Source organism: Protopterus annectens, chromosome 5.part0, assembly GCF_019279795.1.
Source record: "Protopterus annectens isolate FY-2018-M chromosome 5.part0, PAN1.0, whole genome shotgun sequence".
NCBI classification, from domain to species: Eukaryota; Metazoa; Chordata; order Ceratodontiformes; family Protopteridae; genus Protopterus; species Protopterus annectens.
This window is the reverse complement of record NC_056735.1, coordinates 1,525,340,620-1,525,360,515: the sequence shown is the minus strand read 5'-3', so window position 1 is coordinate 1,525,360,515 and position 19,896 is coordinate 1,525,340,620. Positions and strand designations below refer to the sequence as shown.

Sequence of the window (19,896 nt, the reverse complement as noted above, 5' to 3'; positions counted from 1 at the left end):
AACTCATTAAGTCCAATATTAGTAAAGCTTTGGCCCTTAGAAAAGACAAGTATGTCCCTATCTTATGGGTTAGTCTTAGACATACTGTATGGTATATTGCAGCATGAGCAACAATGTAAGTTCATTTTTCCCTAGATAATTTCACACTGCTTATGGTGTTTCAGTATTTAATGGATTCTAAAAGTATCAAAGGTATTGCATGAAGAATTAGCTTATTTTGAACAGGTGTGATTGTGGTACCGTTAGTCTTCCCAGATTTCACAGTTTTGTTTTGTCTTTCTTACTAGCACTGTGTTTTAAAGTTTTTGAGTTTTTGTTTACAAGAACAGAGAAATATTAAAAGTATTTTATTGAAACCTGGTCCTGGCAAGATAGAATGTTTTTACAATACATCTAGATGTGGTAAGTGTAATCAGTGCCCCTACACTATGAATGAATAAAGTGGAGGGATTTTAGATACTGCTAAAAAATGGATACACCAGGGTCATTACAAATGTAATTCTGATAAAATTGTATATCATCCCAGGTGCTGCTCTTGTTCTGCTTTTTACGTTGGGAAAACGGAAAAAGCATTGAACAAGAGAATTTATCAGCACGACCACAGTATTCGGAACAAGGATGACAAAAGTGCATTGGCTAGGCGCTCAGTGAATTGCAACAACTTCAGTAAATTTAAGTTGTGGAGATTAGAAGAACACGTTGTTACACTGTGAAATTAAATGGCAATTACTGTTGGATGCTAGTACACCACTGGGTTTAAACGATTCAATTTCCATCACTCGTGAGTTAAAAAGATGGGCCACTATTGTTTGATTAATTTGTATTACACATTATTATGAATTATGCGGATATGCTTTTTGAATGTATTATGTTTGCATTACTGTTATGTTAAGATTTTATATAACAAGAAGCCTTTAAGGTTTTTGTGTTTTTTCTTTTTCTTTTTTTTTTTTTTTTTAGGATGCTTGCAACAATTTAGAATCAATTGGAAATATGTATGTTGTCTTAAATTTACTAGATTGTTGTGACTTGTGGGGATGGATTTATTTAAAACGTTACTTTTTTATTTAAGTTTGATTCTGAGGAAGTTGTGGATGTTAGTGGGATGAAAGTGCTAATTCTACTTGGACTATTAAGTTATTGTCTCCTCAAGAGCCTTGGCTAGATCGTCATTTTGGGTTTCTTAAACTGTTGAAAAAGTAGGAAACCATTATAAACTGTGCTTTCTGGTACTGTTAATGTTTAGCATATGTCAGCTACTGCAGACTTTGTACTCAAGAGGCATATTAGAATATGCACCTTGCCCCTGCAGACTATGCGAAGGGGTAGATCTTCAGTGTGCCTCTCCTCCCACATTATAACAATACCTCTGGAGCACTCCTTCAGGACAACTACAGAGTAAAAAGATGCAGTCAGTAAAAACAGCAGTTCCACCCTACATTTCATAGGTATTCAAGAAACCTAAGGCAAGAATCATTTATAAGAAACAAATCAACACAAGTAGTAAAAGAAGCTTGGGTAACTCCTCAAGAAGCAGCAGTCCTGAAAGAAAACCACGCTGATTAGACAGTCACAGGATCCAAGGCCCAGAGTCAGATTTTTCTTAGCAGCATTAACAATTTCCCACATCAGCTACTTCTAATTTCACTACCAGCACCTCCTGACATCCTAAAGAGAACATGCTCTCTTTTCATACACTACCTTCACGTCACCTTAAATAAATGGATAAGGGAAGTAGATCTTTGGTCAATTTCCTCCATTAAGTGTCACCCTTGTATACCAAACTACTAGTTATAGGATCCACTACCCACTAAACAATTGTTGGAATGCAATACAGTCCAATGAGCTTCCCTTCTAGAATGAAACAAGGGTTACTACTCAAGATAGTCCTAGCAAAAAAAAAAAAAAAAAAAAATTGGGAGCTCAACAGAGAACATTTAGGACCTGTCAAGTTTAAACAAATAATGTAACAGTACAGAACGTAATGATGCTAACTCTACAACTCTTGCTTTCACTATGGGGTGAAGAGCATTTTCTGCACCAGTTTAGACATGGGGTGCCTAATTCTGCATTCCCATCCATGGGGCTGAGAGATGGTTCCCTTTGATTCAAAGAAGAAAACCCCCAGTACCAGTTTGCTTATATACCATATGACCTTTCTATTACACCTAGGGTTTTCACTAAATGCATGATCCAAGTATTTACCCACTCAAAACTGAGAAAAGCTCAGTTTCCTTTATTTTGACAACTTCTGTATAGGTGCCTTCAGCTGAATTTAACTATACAATGTTCTCAGTGGGAAGGATAATGTAGTCCCTGCCCAACAGAATCATTTTTTAGGGGAGCCATTCTGCATGCAAGAAACTACATGGTTACTTTTCCTTAAAACAAAGGCAGGTGATGAAAGACTTCTATCTTTTTCAAATAAAATCTATTACAATGCAGGCACCTTTGTCAAGGCACAGGACTAGATGTCTTTCTTTGTTTTCATGGTTATAGATATCACATTACACATAAAAATAGTTCACTGTTATATACAAATCATGCAGAATTATAATATAGGATTTATGGTTCACATCTAGCCACTAATCTATAAAATAACAAGATGAGTACCATGGTAACATCATTAAATCTCCAGGAAGCTGGAGCTTTGCTATGCACCAGACTAGAAGCTAAGATGAAATGCATTAGACTTTCTTGGGGTAGCACACTTCCTGCGGTTTCCAGTTCCAGGTGTCTTGTCTGGAGGCAGAGGCATGTCAAGCAGAAGGATATTTAGTTAGTTTGTTTACTGAGGATTGACACTGATCATAATAGACCATTTGCAGGGACAGCCCAGGTGAAGAAATTCAAAAAAAAAAATAATAAATATAACAGAATAAATTCACAAACATGCAATAATCAGAAAAGGTGGAGATTCACATAGACAACTGAAAAGATATGGAATTATCATTAACAGAGTAAGAAAAACAAAAGGTAAATTAATGTTATTAGTATGAAAGGGAAACAGCAAGTGAGAACAGATGGTCAAAGTAGAAAGTGAGGTGATGTATTCAGTGGAAAAGCACTTACAATCAGATTTTTTATGGAAGTATTGAGCTGTGCTCTGAAAGTGCAGAAAGAAGAGACTTCTTTTTGGTGAGGGTGGGAGGGATTGTCAGACTTTGGGTGCAAGAATGGAGAAGGAATGGTCGGTAAATTGTAGTTTGCTTTGGGGAGACTAGAGTGGTTTTATTATGGAGTTTGTGTTTAAGATTTGGGACGGCATCTTTCTGACGTACCTTAGTAATAGCTCAACTCTGCAGGAGAGTGATAGCCATATGGCTTTGGAAATGACAGTGCAGAGGTGTTACTAAGGGGAGGGGACTGGAAATGAATTGACAGATTTTGTTTTCAATGGACTGTAGAGTGGATGAGATTTTTAGATGCTGTGGCTACGATGGGAACCCTTATTCAAGTTGAGCAAGGAGGACTCCTTTGCATATTGCAGCCCTACCTGTTCTGGAGAGAAAGGTAGATATTTTCTAGGGCCAGTATAAAAGACAACTGATCTTTTCCTGATGTTTTCAATATGACTTTAGAAGTTAAGTGACTTGTCTTTAAAGTTCATTATTGTTTCTACTGGGGAACCATTGCAATCTGCAATGTTGAGATTTTAAGGATGTTTTTTTCCCATCTTTTGTAAGGTCCCACATATCATACTTTCTTAAGGCGTTTAGGAGTAGTGTATTCTTGTTTAGCCAAGAATTAAGGGAGTGGAAATCAGATTGAATTTGGATTTGAATAGTTGAATTTGAGGGATGCAATCAAAGTATAACTGTCATCTACATAACGATTAACAGGCAGGTTAGACAGGTCAGAGGGCAGTTTGTTAACAAAGAATGAAAAAAATAACGAAGTGAGTATGGACATCTGGGGCTCTCCTCTGGTAATGGGTGGTGTAGGTGATAGGGACAAGCCTATTTTGAATCTAAAATGCCTACTTGTTAAGGAATGTTGCAACCAGGAGATAGTGTTGGGACTAATCCTGATTTCTTGGAGAGTGAAGAATCAGGAGGTGGGCATTAAGATCAAAACTTTTAGTAAAGTCAATCAAAAGAGGTCCTGAAAGGTTTTCCTTATCTATGTTTAGAAGGATATATACTCACCGTCCCAGAAACCATTCTGTTTAACAGTGAGGAGGTGGTTCTGTTGGATGTAAGTGGACAGTTGGCTGCAGATTATTTTTCAAACACTTTTCCAAATGTAGGGGATTGAGAGAGGGTGCAAGCAGGAGGCATTTTCTATCTGAGGCTGTTTGGAAAGTGGTTAGTCAAGAGCAGTTTTATATGTTTGTCACTGAGTTTTGAGTTAAGCAGTGATTATAAATATAGAGAATTGGTGAGGTAAGGAAGCCTTTGCAGAGTGATATAATGGTCATCCACTAAATCAAGCTGCTTTTTCAGTTAGTGATACATAAAGGACTCTTTAAACTGTTACAGTCAATACCACAGTGAGGTGACACAGAGAAAAACATTTTCTATCAGCTACACAAAATGTCCATGATAATTCAGGTTCTGGCAAAGAAAAACTGCTTATAGCTCAAAGCAATTTGCCATTCTAAAGAGAGCATTTTAGCAAGAACTCTAAGCAGGAAGATGGTTGCCTTAGATGAATGGATGTCAGGCAGACCAGGTGTTTTAGACATTATAAAAAAATGGAGCTAACTAAAGGTAGACTCATTTGAATCCCTAAGTTATCTTCAACCTCTTCAAACCTCCATGTTTCATTCCAGGAGGCCATGCATAGGAGCATTAGTAAAACATACATGTTCCCATTCAGGTTGGAACAAGGACACTACACACTTCTCCTTCGATACCTCTTATCTTAAATTATTTCCTAAAAACCAAAATGAGACAGAGCAGAACTTAGCCTTAAACATCTAATGGCTGCAGAACTGCCAGTCTTCTTTCCCCTACAGTGTGAACATCTCCCACAATAAGACTGGACTGGACTGGTTTCTACCTGAAACATACAGAGTTTGCTGGAATATATCAAGTTGACACCACACAGTCATGTATTTCCAACAGACACTATGGAATTATCAATGAAGTGAGAACACAAGCTACCAAGAAGGGACTAGGTATTTGTTTTTATTTAAGCATGAGTGAAAAAATCCTACCACTTACATCAGCCATACAATTTTTGAGGACCTCATATAACAAGGATTGGCCTGCTCCTGTATAAAACCAAATCTGTCTTCAATCTCTGTCTGCATCACACTGGATCCATTGGTCTCTCCTAATGCATTAGTCAAACAGTTCTTAAAAAGTATCCTCCATCTCTAGTAGGTATGGCAAGACCCTGAATGGAGCAAGGCAAGGCCCAGACATCAAGGCAATGCTCAAACATCAAGGCAACACTCAAATATCATAGGAAGATGCTACCTTTTTGGCTTTCTAACAGAATGCTTCTGATAAGAGTATTTGTGAAACTGCCACTTGGAGTTCCTTGCACACATTTATGTACTACATACAGATGAGACAATCTGATTAGAGTTCAAGCTTTGCATGTCTTGACATAAGCATTATTGGATGAAAATTATGGGATAATGATCTTGGCTCCAGGTTTTCTTTATATGACACATTCCAATTTATATCATGAATGCCCTGTATCAGTCATCCTGACAACGAGCACAGTATTATTGTATAAGGCTGCTTACCTTAACTGCAGATACTGGGACAGAAGGATCATTGCCTCCTTTCCTTCAACACTGCCTCACCTTAGGCTTTCTCTTCATAAGGGTATATATTTTCTACTGAGAATCTGTGCTTAAATGGCTTCCATGATGATGGCACTTTACACAGATAACCCTTTGCTCTTAACACCCATGGACACACTTTGTGAAATATGCAATTACATTAAGAACCTGGAACTAAAACTCTCTCACTCATAAGCTTGTATATCTGGCACAGAGAAGGTTGTCTACGCAAACATCACATCTCACACACCACCCACACCAAAACAACACTCTCCCACATATGCAGATTTTCTCACCAGAAACCTACCCAAACACAAGAGATCTCCCAAACAAAAGCACAAATACACTTCTCAGAACACCACATCACACAACACACATAATACACACACCAGTATCTCAATCTTCATGGCCAAACAATAAACCCAACATATTAGTCATAGGAGACTTGATTGTGTGACACACAGATGTGCCCCACACCAGGCTGGATAAGTAGAAAGTTATAGTGAGTTGCTTGTCTGGTGCCAGAATCTGCCACATTACACATGCACTTAAGTCTCTCAACAACAGGTACTGCTATGACTCCATCATTGTCCATACTGGTGTGAATGACTTGAGACATACCTTTTTGGACTATATGAAGAGAGACATGATATAGTTCAATGAATGTGTGTCCCAGGCAGGTATGTCCGTAGCCTTAAGCAGTATTTTACCATCATCCAGAATGATGCCTCAATACAAATAGAAAATGATTAACTTCAATAACTGTCTTAGTTTTTAGTATCATTCTAAGGGGATCCAGTACCTGACAGACTAGGAAGACATGATCAATAGGTCTTTATGCTTTACCAGAGATGGCGTTCATCCATGCCCAAGGGCTTGCAGCTACTGGCAAAGGCTCTTGCCTCCCCCATAGTGCCTTATTTAGGCAATGTCACAAAGACAAAAATCCCAATGTAAAAGATTCAACAAAACATACATTAAAGATCATATTGTTAAACGCTAGGAGCCAACATGAAACTGCACTCACTGGAAGCACTCTTAACTTTAGAAGATGCTGACGTCTGTGCAGTTAGCTGTCAAGACCACTCCTGCCTTGGCAGACGGCTCATCCTTTCATACATTCAGACCCCAAACTGTGGGCACTAAAACTAAAGGTGGAGTTTCAGTTTACATTAAATACAAACACATCTCAAGACTAGTCAACCATATGATGGACATGAGACATTTCAGGTGCAACTAACTGTAGACAAAACACTTCTTCCGGTCATAGCTAGTTATAGGCCCCCATCCATGAATCAAGACACCCACTCCAGTTATCTGGATCTACTTGACTTTATCAAAATTCAACCATTCACCCTGATCCTGGGAAACTTTAACAACCCCACCATAGACTGGAAGAATTGTTCATGCCAAAATGCATTTACCCAGAAATTCCTTGACTTTGTCAACTCTAATGCCTTGGACCAACTGGTCAACACCCTACTAGGGGTGAAGGCATCTTAGACCTGGTACTGACAAACATGCTTGATTGCTGTAGCACACTTACAGTGTCATCCTACCTGGTAAGAGTCAACCACAAAGCTGTCTCCTTCAAAGTCACCATTACCTCCAACCCCCCCCCCCCATGGGATCAAACACTTACATGAAAACCTGCACAAAGGACCTATATAAACACCTACATAGCTGTATGCACTCGATGATACCAGACAAGACCAAAACATCCTCCTCTAGGAAGAGCAAACCAGTCTGGTGGACTTCTACCATAAATAGACTAGAGCAAGAAGGAGCAGGTCCGAAATTGGGAGGAATCCCTTCTCAGCCTAAACAAGCAGATAAGGGCCCTTGTGAGATCCTCTAAAGTGAACTATGAGTCCAAACTGACCACCTCAACAAAGGACAACCATAAGGCCTTCTTTAATTACATCCGTAACCTCAGGGGTAAGACCCTGAGCTGTACAGAACTAGTGGTCAGTGGTACCACTCACACTAACATCATTGACATAACTAACCTAATAGTTGAAAGGTTCAGTGAAAACATCACCCCCCCTAACCCCACCGTCAACTAATCAGGTCATCCTCAACACAGGCCCCCTCCCCTCATTTCCAGTGACATAAATGCCCTCTCTAAGGCAAAAAATACTGCTACTATGGGTCCTGATAGCATCCCAGGCTGCATCCTCCATGAATTTAAGCAGGAACTTGCAACACCTTTGGGCACCCTATTCAATATCAGCTTGAGAACTGGATTTGTGGGAGCTGAGTGGTGGGCTGCCACTGTTATCCCACTGCATAAAGGTGGTGCATCCACTGACCCAGGAAACTACAGGCCCATTAACCTAACTTGCCTGTTCTGTAAGGCCATGAAACACATTATCATGGACTTCATAAGCAAGGACATTGGTAGTCTACAAGCACTCGACCCTACTCAGTTTGGGTTCGTCAGAGGAAAATCATGCCTTTTAAACTTGGTGGACTTCTTTGAGACAGTTACTGTCACTTGTTTGGTCAGGATAAAGCAGACAAACTGTTGTGGGTTCAGTTCAAGCAGCTTTATTACACACAAACACATCAGGACTGAGGTTTAGTAACTTAAACTTAAATAAACTTACAAACAGACTAACTACTACAGTCATACATGTTAACACTCTGGCTGTTCTCTCAAAATGGCACTGCTACCTGCATGTGTTCACTATTTATATACGCCTGCCTACACTTAGAAATGTCTCTTAAAGTTAGAACACACGCTCTGTTCTACATCCTCCCTCTTTGAGAAATAGATCATACACTAAATGACAATATTCAGTGACATGCATTTACACAACAATGATCCTTTGACATGCAGTTATACAGAACTAATTCTTTAACATGCACTCAAACAAAATTCAACACATATAAAGCAATAAATCAAAAACTGCAACCCAAATGTGAAAACTCCTGTATAAAAATACAGAAACAATAGCACAAAAAACCAGGAGTACAAAGCGACAGAACAGGATCCACATAGAATGATCTCCGTACTGAACCAAAATGCACAGCAAGCAGTATACACTTCACCAGGCTGAGCCAAAGTACAAAACCGGCAGTTTTCACTTCGATAAATAAATGCAGTCTCACATATGTAGACACAAAGTAATCCTCATTCGATGCAAAAGATAGATTTATTCGACAAGTAAACAAGAAATGGCAAGCGCTTTCACCCGACTGGGCTTTTTCAAGCCAATATATTGTCAGAAATAACTTGTGTGGACTACCATGGACTGAGAAATGATGTTTCGACTTAGTAATAACAGCACTGGACGTTAGGTTAGGTAGCAAATTGATCTCGAACCAGTTTGAATAAGAGTCTACCAACACTAAGTAATTCTGATTGTTCTAGTCAAATATGTCATTGGCTACTGTTGACCAGGGTAGTTCAGGAATCTGGCCTAGCTGAAGTGGTTCTTTTTGCAAATGTGGTTTAGTACTATAGCATACTGAACAAGATGAAAGCACTTTATCAATGTCTTTTGACAGACAAGGCCAAATACTAGTCCTCTCACCCTTCTTTTGGTAGCTTCAGAACCTGGGTGGCCACGTTATAAAATCTGAATGTATTCATGTTGTAAGAAAATAGGAACAATAACTTTAGGAACTTTGAAAATGATACCATCTTCCATCAGCATCTCATCTCTGTATGGAAAATAAGGTTGCACTTCTGGTAGTACATAAGATTGCTTTGACGGCCATTCAACACTGATGAAGTGGTTGAGCTTCTGCAAAATTGGGTCAGTCTTAGTATGATTTCTCAGCTCATCAAGTCTGGTGGTAGAAAAATTATGCACTTCCATGACATCAAAGTCAAAATTCTCTGCATCGAGCTGTTCTGTGGTATTTCTGGGTGATCTAGATAAGGTATCAGCCAGATAAAGAAGTTTGCCTTTTGTATAGACCACTTTGAAGTTGTATTTTTGTAATCTGAGCATCATTCTTTGTAGCCTTGTTGGAGCTGTATGCATAGGTTTCTTTAAAAGAGTGTCTAGATGTTGAAGATCAGTTTCGATTTGGATAGCTCGGCCATAAATATAATCTCAGAATTTAGAACATGTGAACACAATTGCCAAATGTTCCTTCTCAATCTGAGCATACGGCATTTCAGTTTGGTTAAGAGTTTTAGACACATAGGCAACTGGTCTGAATTCTTGAAGAATAACTGCACCAAGACCGAACTTTGAAGCATCACAGGAAATAACTATTACTTTGTGGACATCATAGTATCTCAATGTAGGTGGATAGGCAATTTGCTATTTGAGGTTATCAAATGCTTTCAGTTGCTGTTCCAACCATGACTAGGCAACATGTTTGCATGTCAGCTCTCTTAAACGCACTGATAATTCACTGAAGTCAGGGATAAATTTATCCAAATAGTTAACCATACCAAGGAAACGCTGTAGGACTTGGATATTGTCTGGAGTTGGCATCTCAAGAATGGCTGGTTGTTTGGAAGGGTCTGGTCATAAGCCTGTACTGGTAAATAAATGACCTACATAAGTAAATTCTGGTAGCCTGAATTTACATTTCAGAGGATTGAGCTTCAAGTTCACTTCACATGTTCTGTCCAGAACTTTCCTGAGGTTTCTGCCATGCTTTGCTTCTCCATTACCTCCAACCAGTAAATCATCCACTATTATACCACACTGATAACATGAAAAGATTTGCTCCATTGTATACTAAAAAACTTCACTGGCAGAATTTATTCAAAAAGGCATTCTGAAGAATATGTATCTTCCAAATGGTGTACTGAAGGTAGTCAGTAATGAAGATTTGTGATCAAGGATTACTTGCCAAAATCAATTCTTTGCATCCAAGACAGAAAAAAAACAGTGGCAATGGCATGAGGACAGCGACCTCATCAACTGTATGCATAGGATGGTGAGGTCTCTTTAATGCCTTGTTCAAGTCTCTTGGGTAAATGCATATTCTGATTTCATCTGAGCTTTTCTTATGAAACAACTACGATGGAAGCCACTCAGTTGGTTCTGTGACTGGACAAATCACACCTCGCTGCACCATCTTATCTAACTAGACCTTGACTTTGTCCTGCATAGCTTTTGGAACTCTCCTCACTGGTCTGACGATTGGACTGGCCTCTGGGTCTACTTTCATGGAGCACACAACTGGAAGTTTGCCTAGCGTGTCTTCAAAAACATCAGCATACTTTGAGAAAATGGCATTAGTGAAATTGCTGGAACTAGGACATGTGCTTACTTGATGGACTTCTTTGGTAAAAGAAAGCAGTTTCATTCTTAAACTGTTTCTGAGACCTAATAATGACTGCACAGGTCTTGTGACTACATAAAATTTCAAGCTGTAACTGTTCTCAGCCGAACAGCATGAAAGCTATTTATCTCTTCGCCTCCATAAGCAGCAGGCTTCACACACTTAGCCAAATTATGTTGTTCACCAGTTCCTGCTCTAGTAAATGTTTCTGATGACATAACATTACACTTTGAAGTAGTGTCCACTTTGGGCCGTGTGGGTTTACCATTGATCAGGACAGTACAGCTTTGGGCCGTGTGGGTTTACCATTGATCAGGACAGTACAGATATTTCATTCTTTGCCAGCAAATCTACTGCATTAAATTTTCACCAACCACTGAAACACCATCTACATAAAAAGTAGGGATGCAGCTCTCTACATGATCAACTTGCTTTTTTGAGTGATATTCCCTAATAACTAAATGAGGCCTGCTTCATTTACAAAACTTTTGAAAGTGGTTCAATTTTTTTACACTTGTGGCATTGTTGAACAAATTTATAATTTATTTATTTATTTATTTTACATTTGTTTACTGGGATAGTCTGACTGGATACATGTCCATTTTCAGCGGAGGCCCGGGGAGAAAAGCTCCACAAAGACAAACTTACATAGATTACACAGAAGTTAGCAAACAATTACAAAAACAAAGTGATTATATGCAATGGGTTAGTAGTGTTCTCTAGTAGGGACTCACAATTGCCATGGACAGACAATTAAAAGTAAGAGACATCAGAATGGAAGCAGAACTTGGTGATGTAGTTACAAGTTATGATAATTGCAGAATATGCTTTTAGTTTATAACTTAATCAGAGTTGGTACATAGCCAATTCACTTTGAGATACTGTTTGAGGTTTTTTTTGAAGAGACTTTTGGAGGATTGTAGGGTTATATAGTTTGGGAACGAATTCCAGGTTTTGGCAATTAAGTTGGCAAACAGGGATTCACCAGCAGCGTTATTAGCTTTGTGGGTTTGGACCAGTAGTTTATCAGCTGACCGTAGGGATCTTAGATTGCTATACGGCTTAATAATATTTTTAAGTTTGGGGGTATCCTCAGGGTGGTACAAAATTTTGTGCGCTATTAAGAGTTGATTGAATTGAATTAAGCTGGGCAGTTCTAGCCACTCTAGTTGTTTAAGGTTCTGGCAGTGGTGGGTTCTATAGGTAGAGCCAGTGGCGAATCTGGCAATATGATTGTAGCTATGGGACAGCTTACCTAGTTTGGATTTGTTGAGGTTTGAGAGTACAGGCGAGGCATATAAGAGAGCAGAGAGTAGGTGTGATCGGGCGATTGCAGTCCAAGCCAGTGGGGTTAAAAATATCTTTGCTAAGCACTTCTCAATTTTAAACTCATGAATGGCACCACAATTACGACAGTTAGCAATAAGACTTAACTTGGGTTTTGCTGACTCAACCATTATACTGCACTGAACATGTCCATTTTGCTGAGCTACTTCTGGAACTAGCTAAAAAGTAAAACTGCAGGGGCTGCAGCTGCCATGTGCTTAGGCCTGCATCTATTAGCCATGTACTCATGCTGTCTCTGCTTGCTCTAGATGCTGCTGAAACCATGCTCTTATCACTTTACCCCTCTCTCCCCCCAAAGGACTAATCACAATATCGGAGGAATGCCAGGCACCAAGCATTACTGAGGCATAGGTTAAAGCTGCATTGTCCAAGGCCAAGAATACAACTTCCCTGGATATATCCCTGGATGTGTTCTACATGAACTACAAAGTGAACTGGCACCACATCTGTGTGCCCTGTTTAATCACAGCCTCACCTCAGGCTTTGTCCCTACCAAATGGTGCACTGCTACAGTCATCCCTCTCCATAAAGGGGGAGCGACTACAGACCTTGGGAATTATTGTCCTATTAGTTGATGAGTCTGATATGTAAGGCTATGGAGTGCATCATCATGTTCCAAATTAACAAGAATATAAGGAATCTCCAAACCCTAGATCCCACATAATTTGGTTTTGTGAGTCAGTCACCAGAGCTGTGGATGAGGGCAAGGCAGTTCATACAGCCTACCTGAATCTGGCCAAGGGCTTTGATATCATTCCCCACTCAGGAATTATTGATAAACTCACCAAACTAGGCATCAACCCCTATATCACTAGGTGGGTTGCAAATTTTGTCACAGATAGAACCCACACCAGACGACCAATCACGAGTGGACTCACACAGGGATTGGTCCTGGGTCCTCTTCTGTTTGGAATCTACTTCTCAGAAGTCCAGCCCAACATGGAGGGACTCTGGCTGACCAAGTTCACAGACAACTGCAAGCTGGGAGCCATTATTAACTTCCCAAGAGATGTAGACATCCTACAGAAAGGCCTCATTGAGACCAATGTCTGGTGTCGAAACCATGGCCTTAAGCTTAATGCCAAAAAATCCACGATCATTCCCTTTGGGAAAAACTCAGTTCCCACTAATTACCACATCAATGGGAGCCCACTGATCACTGAAGGTGTTATAAGAGATCTGGGGACACAGGTTGACAGCAACCTTTCCTTTGACCACCACATTGCCACTGTGGTCAGAAAGTCCTTCTATGTGGCACATCTCTTTACCAAGGGTTTTGCATCCAGGAAGAAAGAGGTCATCATCTTTCTCTATTCTTCCCTCATTAGGCCAATCATTGAGTATAATGCCCCATTTGGCATGTACCTCACTAGACTCATGTAACAGCTGGAAAGGCCACAAATGTAGCTCACAAAGAAGATCCTAGACCTTAAACACATGTTCTACATGGACAGACTCAAGAAACTCCAGCTATTCTCTGTCTCCTATCATCTACTAAGAGGTGATCTCTGCTTGACTTAAAAAGCCATGTCTGACCCAGCTCTGTTAGAAATGCTACATCTAAAGAAATCCCAATCCCTCTGTACCACACACTCCAGAGACCTCAACCTCATTACCACAAAGAACAGAACATGCTGAGGGACAGGTTCATAACCCAGAGACTGGCCTTGCTCTGGAATAGACTTCCCATACATGTCAAGCAGAGCACCTCACTGTCCCTCTTCAAGAGAAACCTTGATGAGTGAATGGGAAATAGAAAGTTCATCCCGGTGATCACTCCAGTGGCTCTACTTGATAGAGGCACTAGGAACTAACGTCTGGTGGCACAATGCCAGGGCACTTCTATGGGCTAGGTTTGTAAAGGCTCCAGGGCCATTAGCCTAGTACATGCCTATGAACCTATGAACTTGCAAGCATACTTGTGTGCCTTTCTGTGAGCTCATGGATTTGACAAATCTCTATAGCTTTTCTCAACATTAAATCACTGTCACAAAGCAACATATTTCTCACTGCAGCACTATTAACACCACACACAAGCCTGTCCTTTATTAACTCATCTTTCATATCACCAAATCTGCATATTTTAGCTGTATTTCTCAAGCCGGTGATATAAGCTGCAAAAGTTTTTCCTGGCCTTTGGTCTCTTGTATAAAATAGGTGCCTCTCTAATGTAACATTTATCTGAGGGTTGCACATTTCTCTAAATTTACGTTTCAAGCACTCAGGGTTCTCTCTCTTGATTCAGCTGGTACAACAATGTGATGATTTTCCCCTTCTCCTGCATATACTGCTGGTGCATACACAAATGAACTCTCTCTTTCAATGGCTTCTGACCCCATTAAGTTAAGCAAAATAAATGCCCTTGTATGTGCATCTTTGTCAGAAAAAGCTCCTTGTATGAAAATATTGTATTCCTGCTCAAATTCTCTCCAATTCTCTGCAATATTGTGATCAAACACAAGTGGACAGGGTCTGCAAAATGCCTTTACCATATCAACACATGGTAGTGAAGCTGACTGAAATTATGTACAAACATACACACACACACACACACACATATATATATATATATATATATATATATATATATATATATATATACATACATACACACGTGCACACACACACACACACACACACACACACACACACACACACACACACACACACACACACACATACACACACATATTTATATATATGCCAGAACTTGCAATTATGCCCAATAGCACAATAGACTCTTTGAAATAATTGCACTTTGTTAAATAAGTCTGTGTAGCACAAGGACACTTTCAAATAACTGTACTTTGTGAAGCCACCCTTTATCAGTGTAAGAAATACTTTGAAATTACTGTACTTTGTGAATGAACTGAACTCAGTGCAAAAAGCTCAGAGTAAGAAACACTTTAAAATGAATGCACTTCACAAATGAACTGTATACAGCACAAAAACTTTTCAAAATGGCTGTACTTTGCGAAATAACTCTGTGCAGTGTAAGAAACACTTTGAAATGGCTGCACTCTGCGAATAACTGTACACAGCACAAGAAACTTTTCAAAATGGCTGTACATTGACTGCACTTTGTAAAATAACTGTACTTTGCACACAGCAAACTCTTTGAAATAACTGCACCATAATAAAGCACACACTGCAAACACTTTGCAAACTCGGAGATACTCCGAACTACTCTAGTTATGTTTTGAATGACTTCGGTCAATGTGAAATAGTAGCTTATGCCAAAATACGGTAGTTTATGAAAAAACATGCAGTCACCTTGTTTTTCTAATCTTATTTTTCCCTTTTGTTGTGCTTGTTATGCCCATTTAACCTCTTATCATGCTCATTATACTTTTCTTGTGCTCGTTTTACTTTAAACATGCTCGTTATGCAAACCGGAGGTAATTCCAAACCTCATATAAGTATCTCTGACAGTTTTATCAAATATCGTGGTTTCAAACACTTCATCTAAATAATAATGCATTTTGTTCCTTTTGTCTGATTAATAATATGTTTTGTACTACTCATCTGAGTAATAATGTGTTTTGTGTCTTACGAATGCTTTGCATCATTTCCTTTGCAAAATTAATAATTTGTGTAAGTTTTGGTTACTTGAAGTTTGTTTCTGGCCCCTTTAAATCATTTCAGCACTGCATCACCCAATCTGCTCAATGTACCTTCACCATCAACGCTGCAACTCATCGCTTGAAGAAGTTGTACTCTTAAACATGGTTCTGACACAATGGCGTTCGTCCAGTCAGGATAAAACAGATGAACAGTTGTGTATTTGGTTCAAACAGCTTTATTACACACAAACATATCAAGATTGAGGCTTAGTAACTTAACTTAAATAAACTTATAAACAGACTGACTACTACACTCATACATTTCAACACTCTGGCTGTTCTCTGAAAATGGCACTGCTGCCTACATGTACTCACTATTTATATGCATGTGCCTACACTTGAAATGCTTCTTAAAGTCACAACATATGCTCTGTTATACAGTTACCAAGGCCCTGGATGAAGGAGAAAAGGTGCATACTGCCTACCTTGACTTGGTCAAAGCTTTTGATACCATTCCTCACTCAGGCATCATAGACAAACTCAATCAGCTTGACATCAACCCATATGTCACTAGATGGGTAGCCAATTGGCTTACTGACAGAACCCACATAGTCAAAATAGGGGACTCTATCTCTAATAGTAAACCCATAACTAGCGGTGTACCTCAGGGATCCATTTTGGGGCCTCTGCTTTCTGGAATCTACTTCTCAGAAGTGCAGGCTAAAACCAAAGGTCTGTGGCCAACCAGATTTGCAGATGACTGCAAACTGGCGGATGTCACTGATTCCCCAAAGGATATGGACATTCTCCAAGAGGGGCTCACCCTAACAAATAATTGGCATCTAGAACATGTCCTCAAGCTCAATGCCAAAAAGTGCATCATTATTCTCTTTGGAGAGAATGATGTCCCTGCAAATTACCCCAACAGCAACAGCATCCTAAGCATGCAATCAGTTGTGAGAGATTTGGGGCACCCAGGTTGAGAGCAACCTGACATTTGATCACAATATAACCTCTGTAGTATGAAGGGCATTCTATATGGACCACCTCAGAAGTAAGGGTATCACATCTAGGAAAAAAGAAGTCAGCACCTCCCTGTACTCTTCAGTTATCAAGCCTATAATCGAGTATAATGCCCTTTTCAGCACCTACAGCAACTGGAGAGACTGCAGAGATTCCTGACTAGGAGAATACAGGGTCTCAAACATCTATGCTATGTGGATAGGCTAAAGACCCTGTCTCTGTTTCATACAGACTGCTCAGAGGCGATTTCTGTCTGGCATAAAAAGTTATCTCTGACCCCACCTTATTGGAAATGCTGCACATTTGCAAAATCAACAAAATATGTGTAACTCATACTAGGGACATAAACATGGCCTGCAACATCAATAGAACTTGCTGGCAGGGTAAGTTTGTGTCCCAAAGGCTTCCCCATCTGTGGAATAGGCTCCCTCTTCAAGTTAATCAGACCACCTCATTGTCCCTTTTTAAGTGTCACCTGGATGATTGGATGGAAGACAGAAAATCCACCTCTCAGGTCCCACTTGTGTCCCTGCTAGATGGGGGCAACAGATGTTGACTTAGGCACAAAACTTTGCTAGGCTTGTAAGGGCCCCAGGGTAAATAGCCTTTTGATTTTCTATGATCTTATGAACCTATGAACTACTTAAAGTGTAATATTAGTCTATATTGGACTTTTTTGCTTTGTTAGTAACATTCTCAAACTTAGGTCTCAGAAAAAAAGAAAATATCACAGAGCATGCTCTATTTTATGGCCAGTCTTCCAAATAGTACAGAAATTACAAAGTAACCTTGCACCTGCTAAGGATGTTCAAGTGCTTTCCATTTCTGACCAGCTGTCTGAAATTGAACTACAAATTCTACTGTGCTGCCCTTAAGTATCCACGTACTTAAATTTAAGGTGAAATCTCTCATACAACTGTGTTTTCTAAAACATTGTCCAGATCATATATGTAGTCAGACATTACATGTTTGCATGATGAGTTCAACAACTTATTTTCATCTTATCATGCAGAGTTGCAGGCATATAATTTAATGCTATTAGCCTCTGCATTTAGGTAGTCAGATACAACTGCTTGCCACGGTGATGTGTGACACGTATTATTTTAGTGTAGGGATCACAAACTGTAGATAGATACTCTGCTACCATATTTGGATGAGAAAGATCACTGCTACAATCTCATGCATATTTTATTAGCTTAGCTTAACTGTGAAAAAAATGGAATTCTGACCTGCTAGTTCTGGTGTGTGTGTGTATGTGTGTGTGTGTGTGTGTGTGTGTGTGTGTGTGTGTGTGTGTGTGTGTGTGTGTGTGTGTGTGTGTGTGTGTGTGTGTGTGTGTGTGTGTGTGTGTGTGTGTGTGTGTGTGTACACACACACACACACACACACACACACACACACACACACACACACACACACTCATATACTAACTGTAACATGATTGTTTCACATCAAAAGGCAAGGAGCAATCTGTAATGTTTGCTTTCCCATTGAAAAGTGTGGAGTTCAGACCTATGAGCATTTCATTATCTCCTCCAATATGGTGATAGAAAAGGTTGATTTTTGTGTTTGATTGTATATTGTCCACGCCGTTATATGTGTTTGAATTACACACACATGCACGTGCCCTCACATACTCATACACATACAGAAAAATGAAAACATTTACACATGCACACATAATTTATCACAAAGGATCTCACAATCTAACCATACAGTGTTAACAATTCAGTTCTCTATGTATAATACCGCTAATGCTAAATAAAATTTACTGAGCTCCCTATAAGGTAGACATCTTGGATATTAATTTCATATACAAATGTAATGGTAGTACATATGACAATGCTTAATTCTTCTGTACATCTATACTGTAAATGTACCTAACTTATACCAGAATACATTGTGTTCCACAGCTCTACAAACAACTCACAATCTGCAATTTTAAATTCTTAAAATATTGTACTATTAAGCACACAAATAGGTGAATGTACAAAACAATATTTTAAGGGCCTCACAAATGTAGGTTCCAGATAGCTACATACTGCATCTTGCTGTAGGCTCATCCTGCAATTGGAAATAATTATATGAGTCTCTAGAAATAGACATAAATAAATAAATGTGTTGCTGAAAAAATAATGACTTCATTGTTAATGCAAACATATTCAACATTGCTGTATTTTTACAACTTTCAGACAAATGAAACTTACCATTTGAAATTTCATTTCCATTTTCAGTAACAACTGAATTTGCACTTGATATCTCGGTGATATTGTTATTAGCATTCCTATCTTGAGATTCTCCTCCAGTTTCTGTTGCAGACTGGTCCTCTTTCTTGATCAAATTAACATTGGAGTCAACATCTAGTTAAGGAAAAAGGAAAAAAAAAAGTGATCTTGGTTATTTGATCAGACAGTGAACCACTCTACCTTCCCATCCTTCTTATATTCATAATTTCATTGCAGTACTTGGGAGTGTCATGGCTACAGTACAAATACTACAGTGGGGAAAAGGGCAAAAATTTAGTGTTGGCCAAGTGCTTCCTTAACCTGCAAAGATTTTACTGATCTCTGAAATGACGTTTGACATATTGTGGTCCATGAATAAAGGTTAGATGAATTTAACGTTCGATTAAGTGATATAGACCCCAGAGGAAACCCCCCGCCCCCAATGCTTCACTGCAGTGTTAGCAATCCAGTCACCTATAGTAAGAATAGAACCCGCAGACTTCTGGTCTTCCAGCACCAAGGTGATAAATTACAATGTACATTGAAATAATAATTATATATATCCTAAAACAGTTATAAGGTTTGATATACTGTCATTATTGTTACATAAATTTGTTACAGGGCATAACAATTATAAGGTATATGTGGAATAGATATGTTGTAGAAGACAGGAAATAGCAGAGCAAGTAAGCTGCAAGAGAGAGTGGCTAACAGTAATTACCTGAAGGAACTGCAGTAGACA

The 19,896-nt window shown here is 39.2% G+C and overlaps 1 protein-coding gene across 1 annotated transcript in view; it reads right to left on the bottom strand.

The window, feature by feature from the left end:
* Positions 1–19,896, bottom strand: part of MYO16 (myosin XVI) — a 2,679,924-nt gene that overhangs the window by 264,841 nt on the left and 2,395,187 nt on the right. Inside the window, exon 33 of the mRNA XM_044071347.1 lies at positions 19,137–19,289. Coding sequence (XP_043927282.1) covers positions 19,137–19,289 — 153 coding nt within the window. The remainder of the gene's footprint in view (positions 1–19,136; positions 19,290–19,896) is intronic.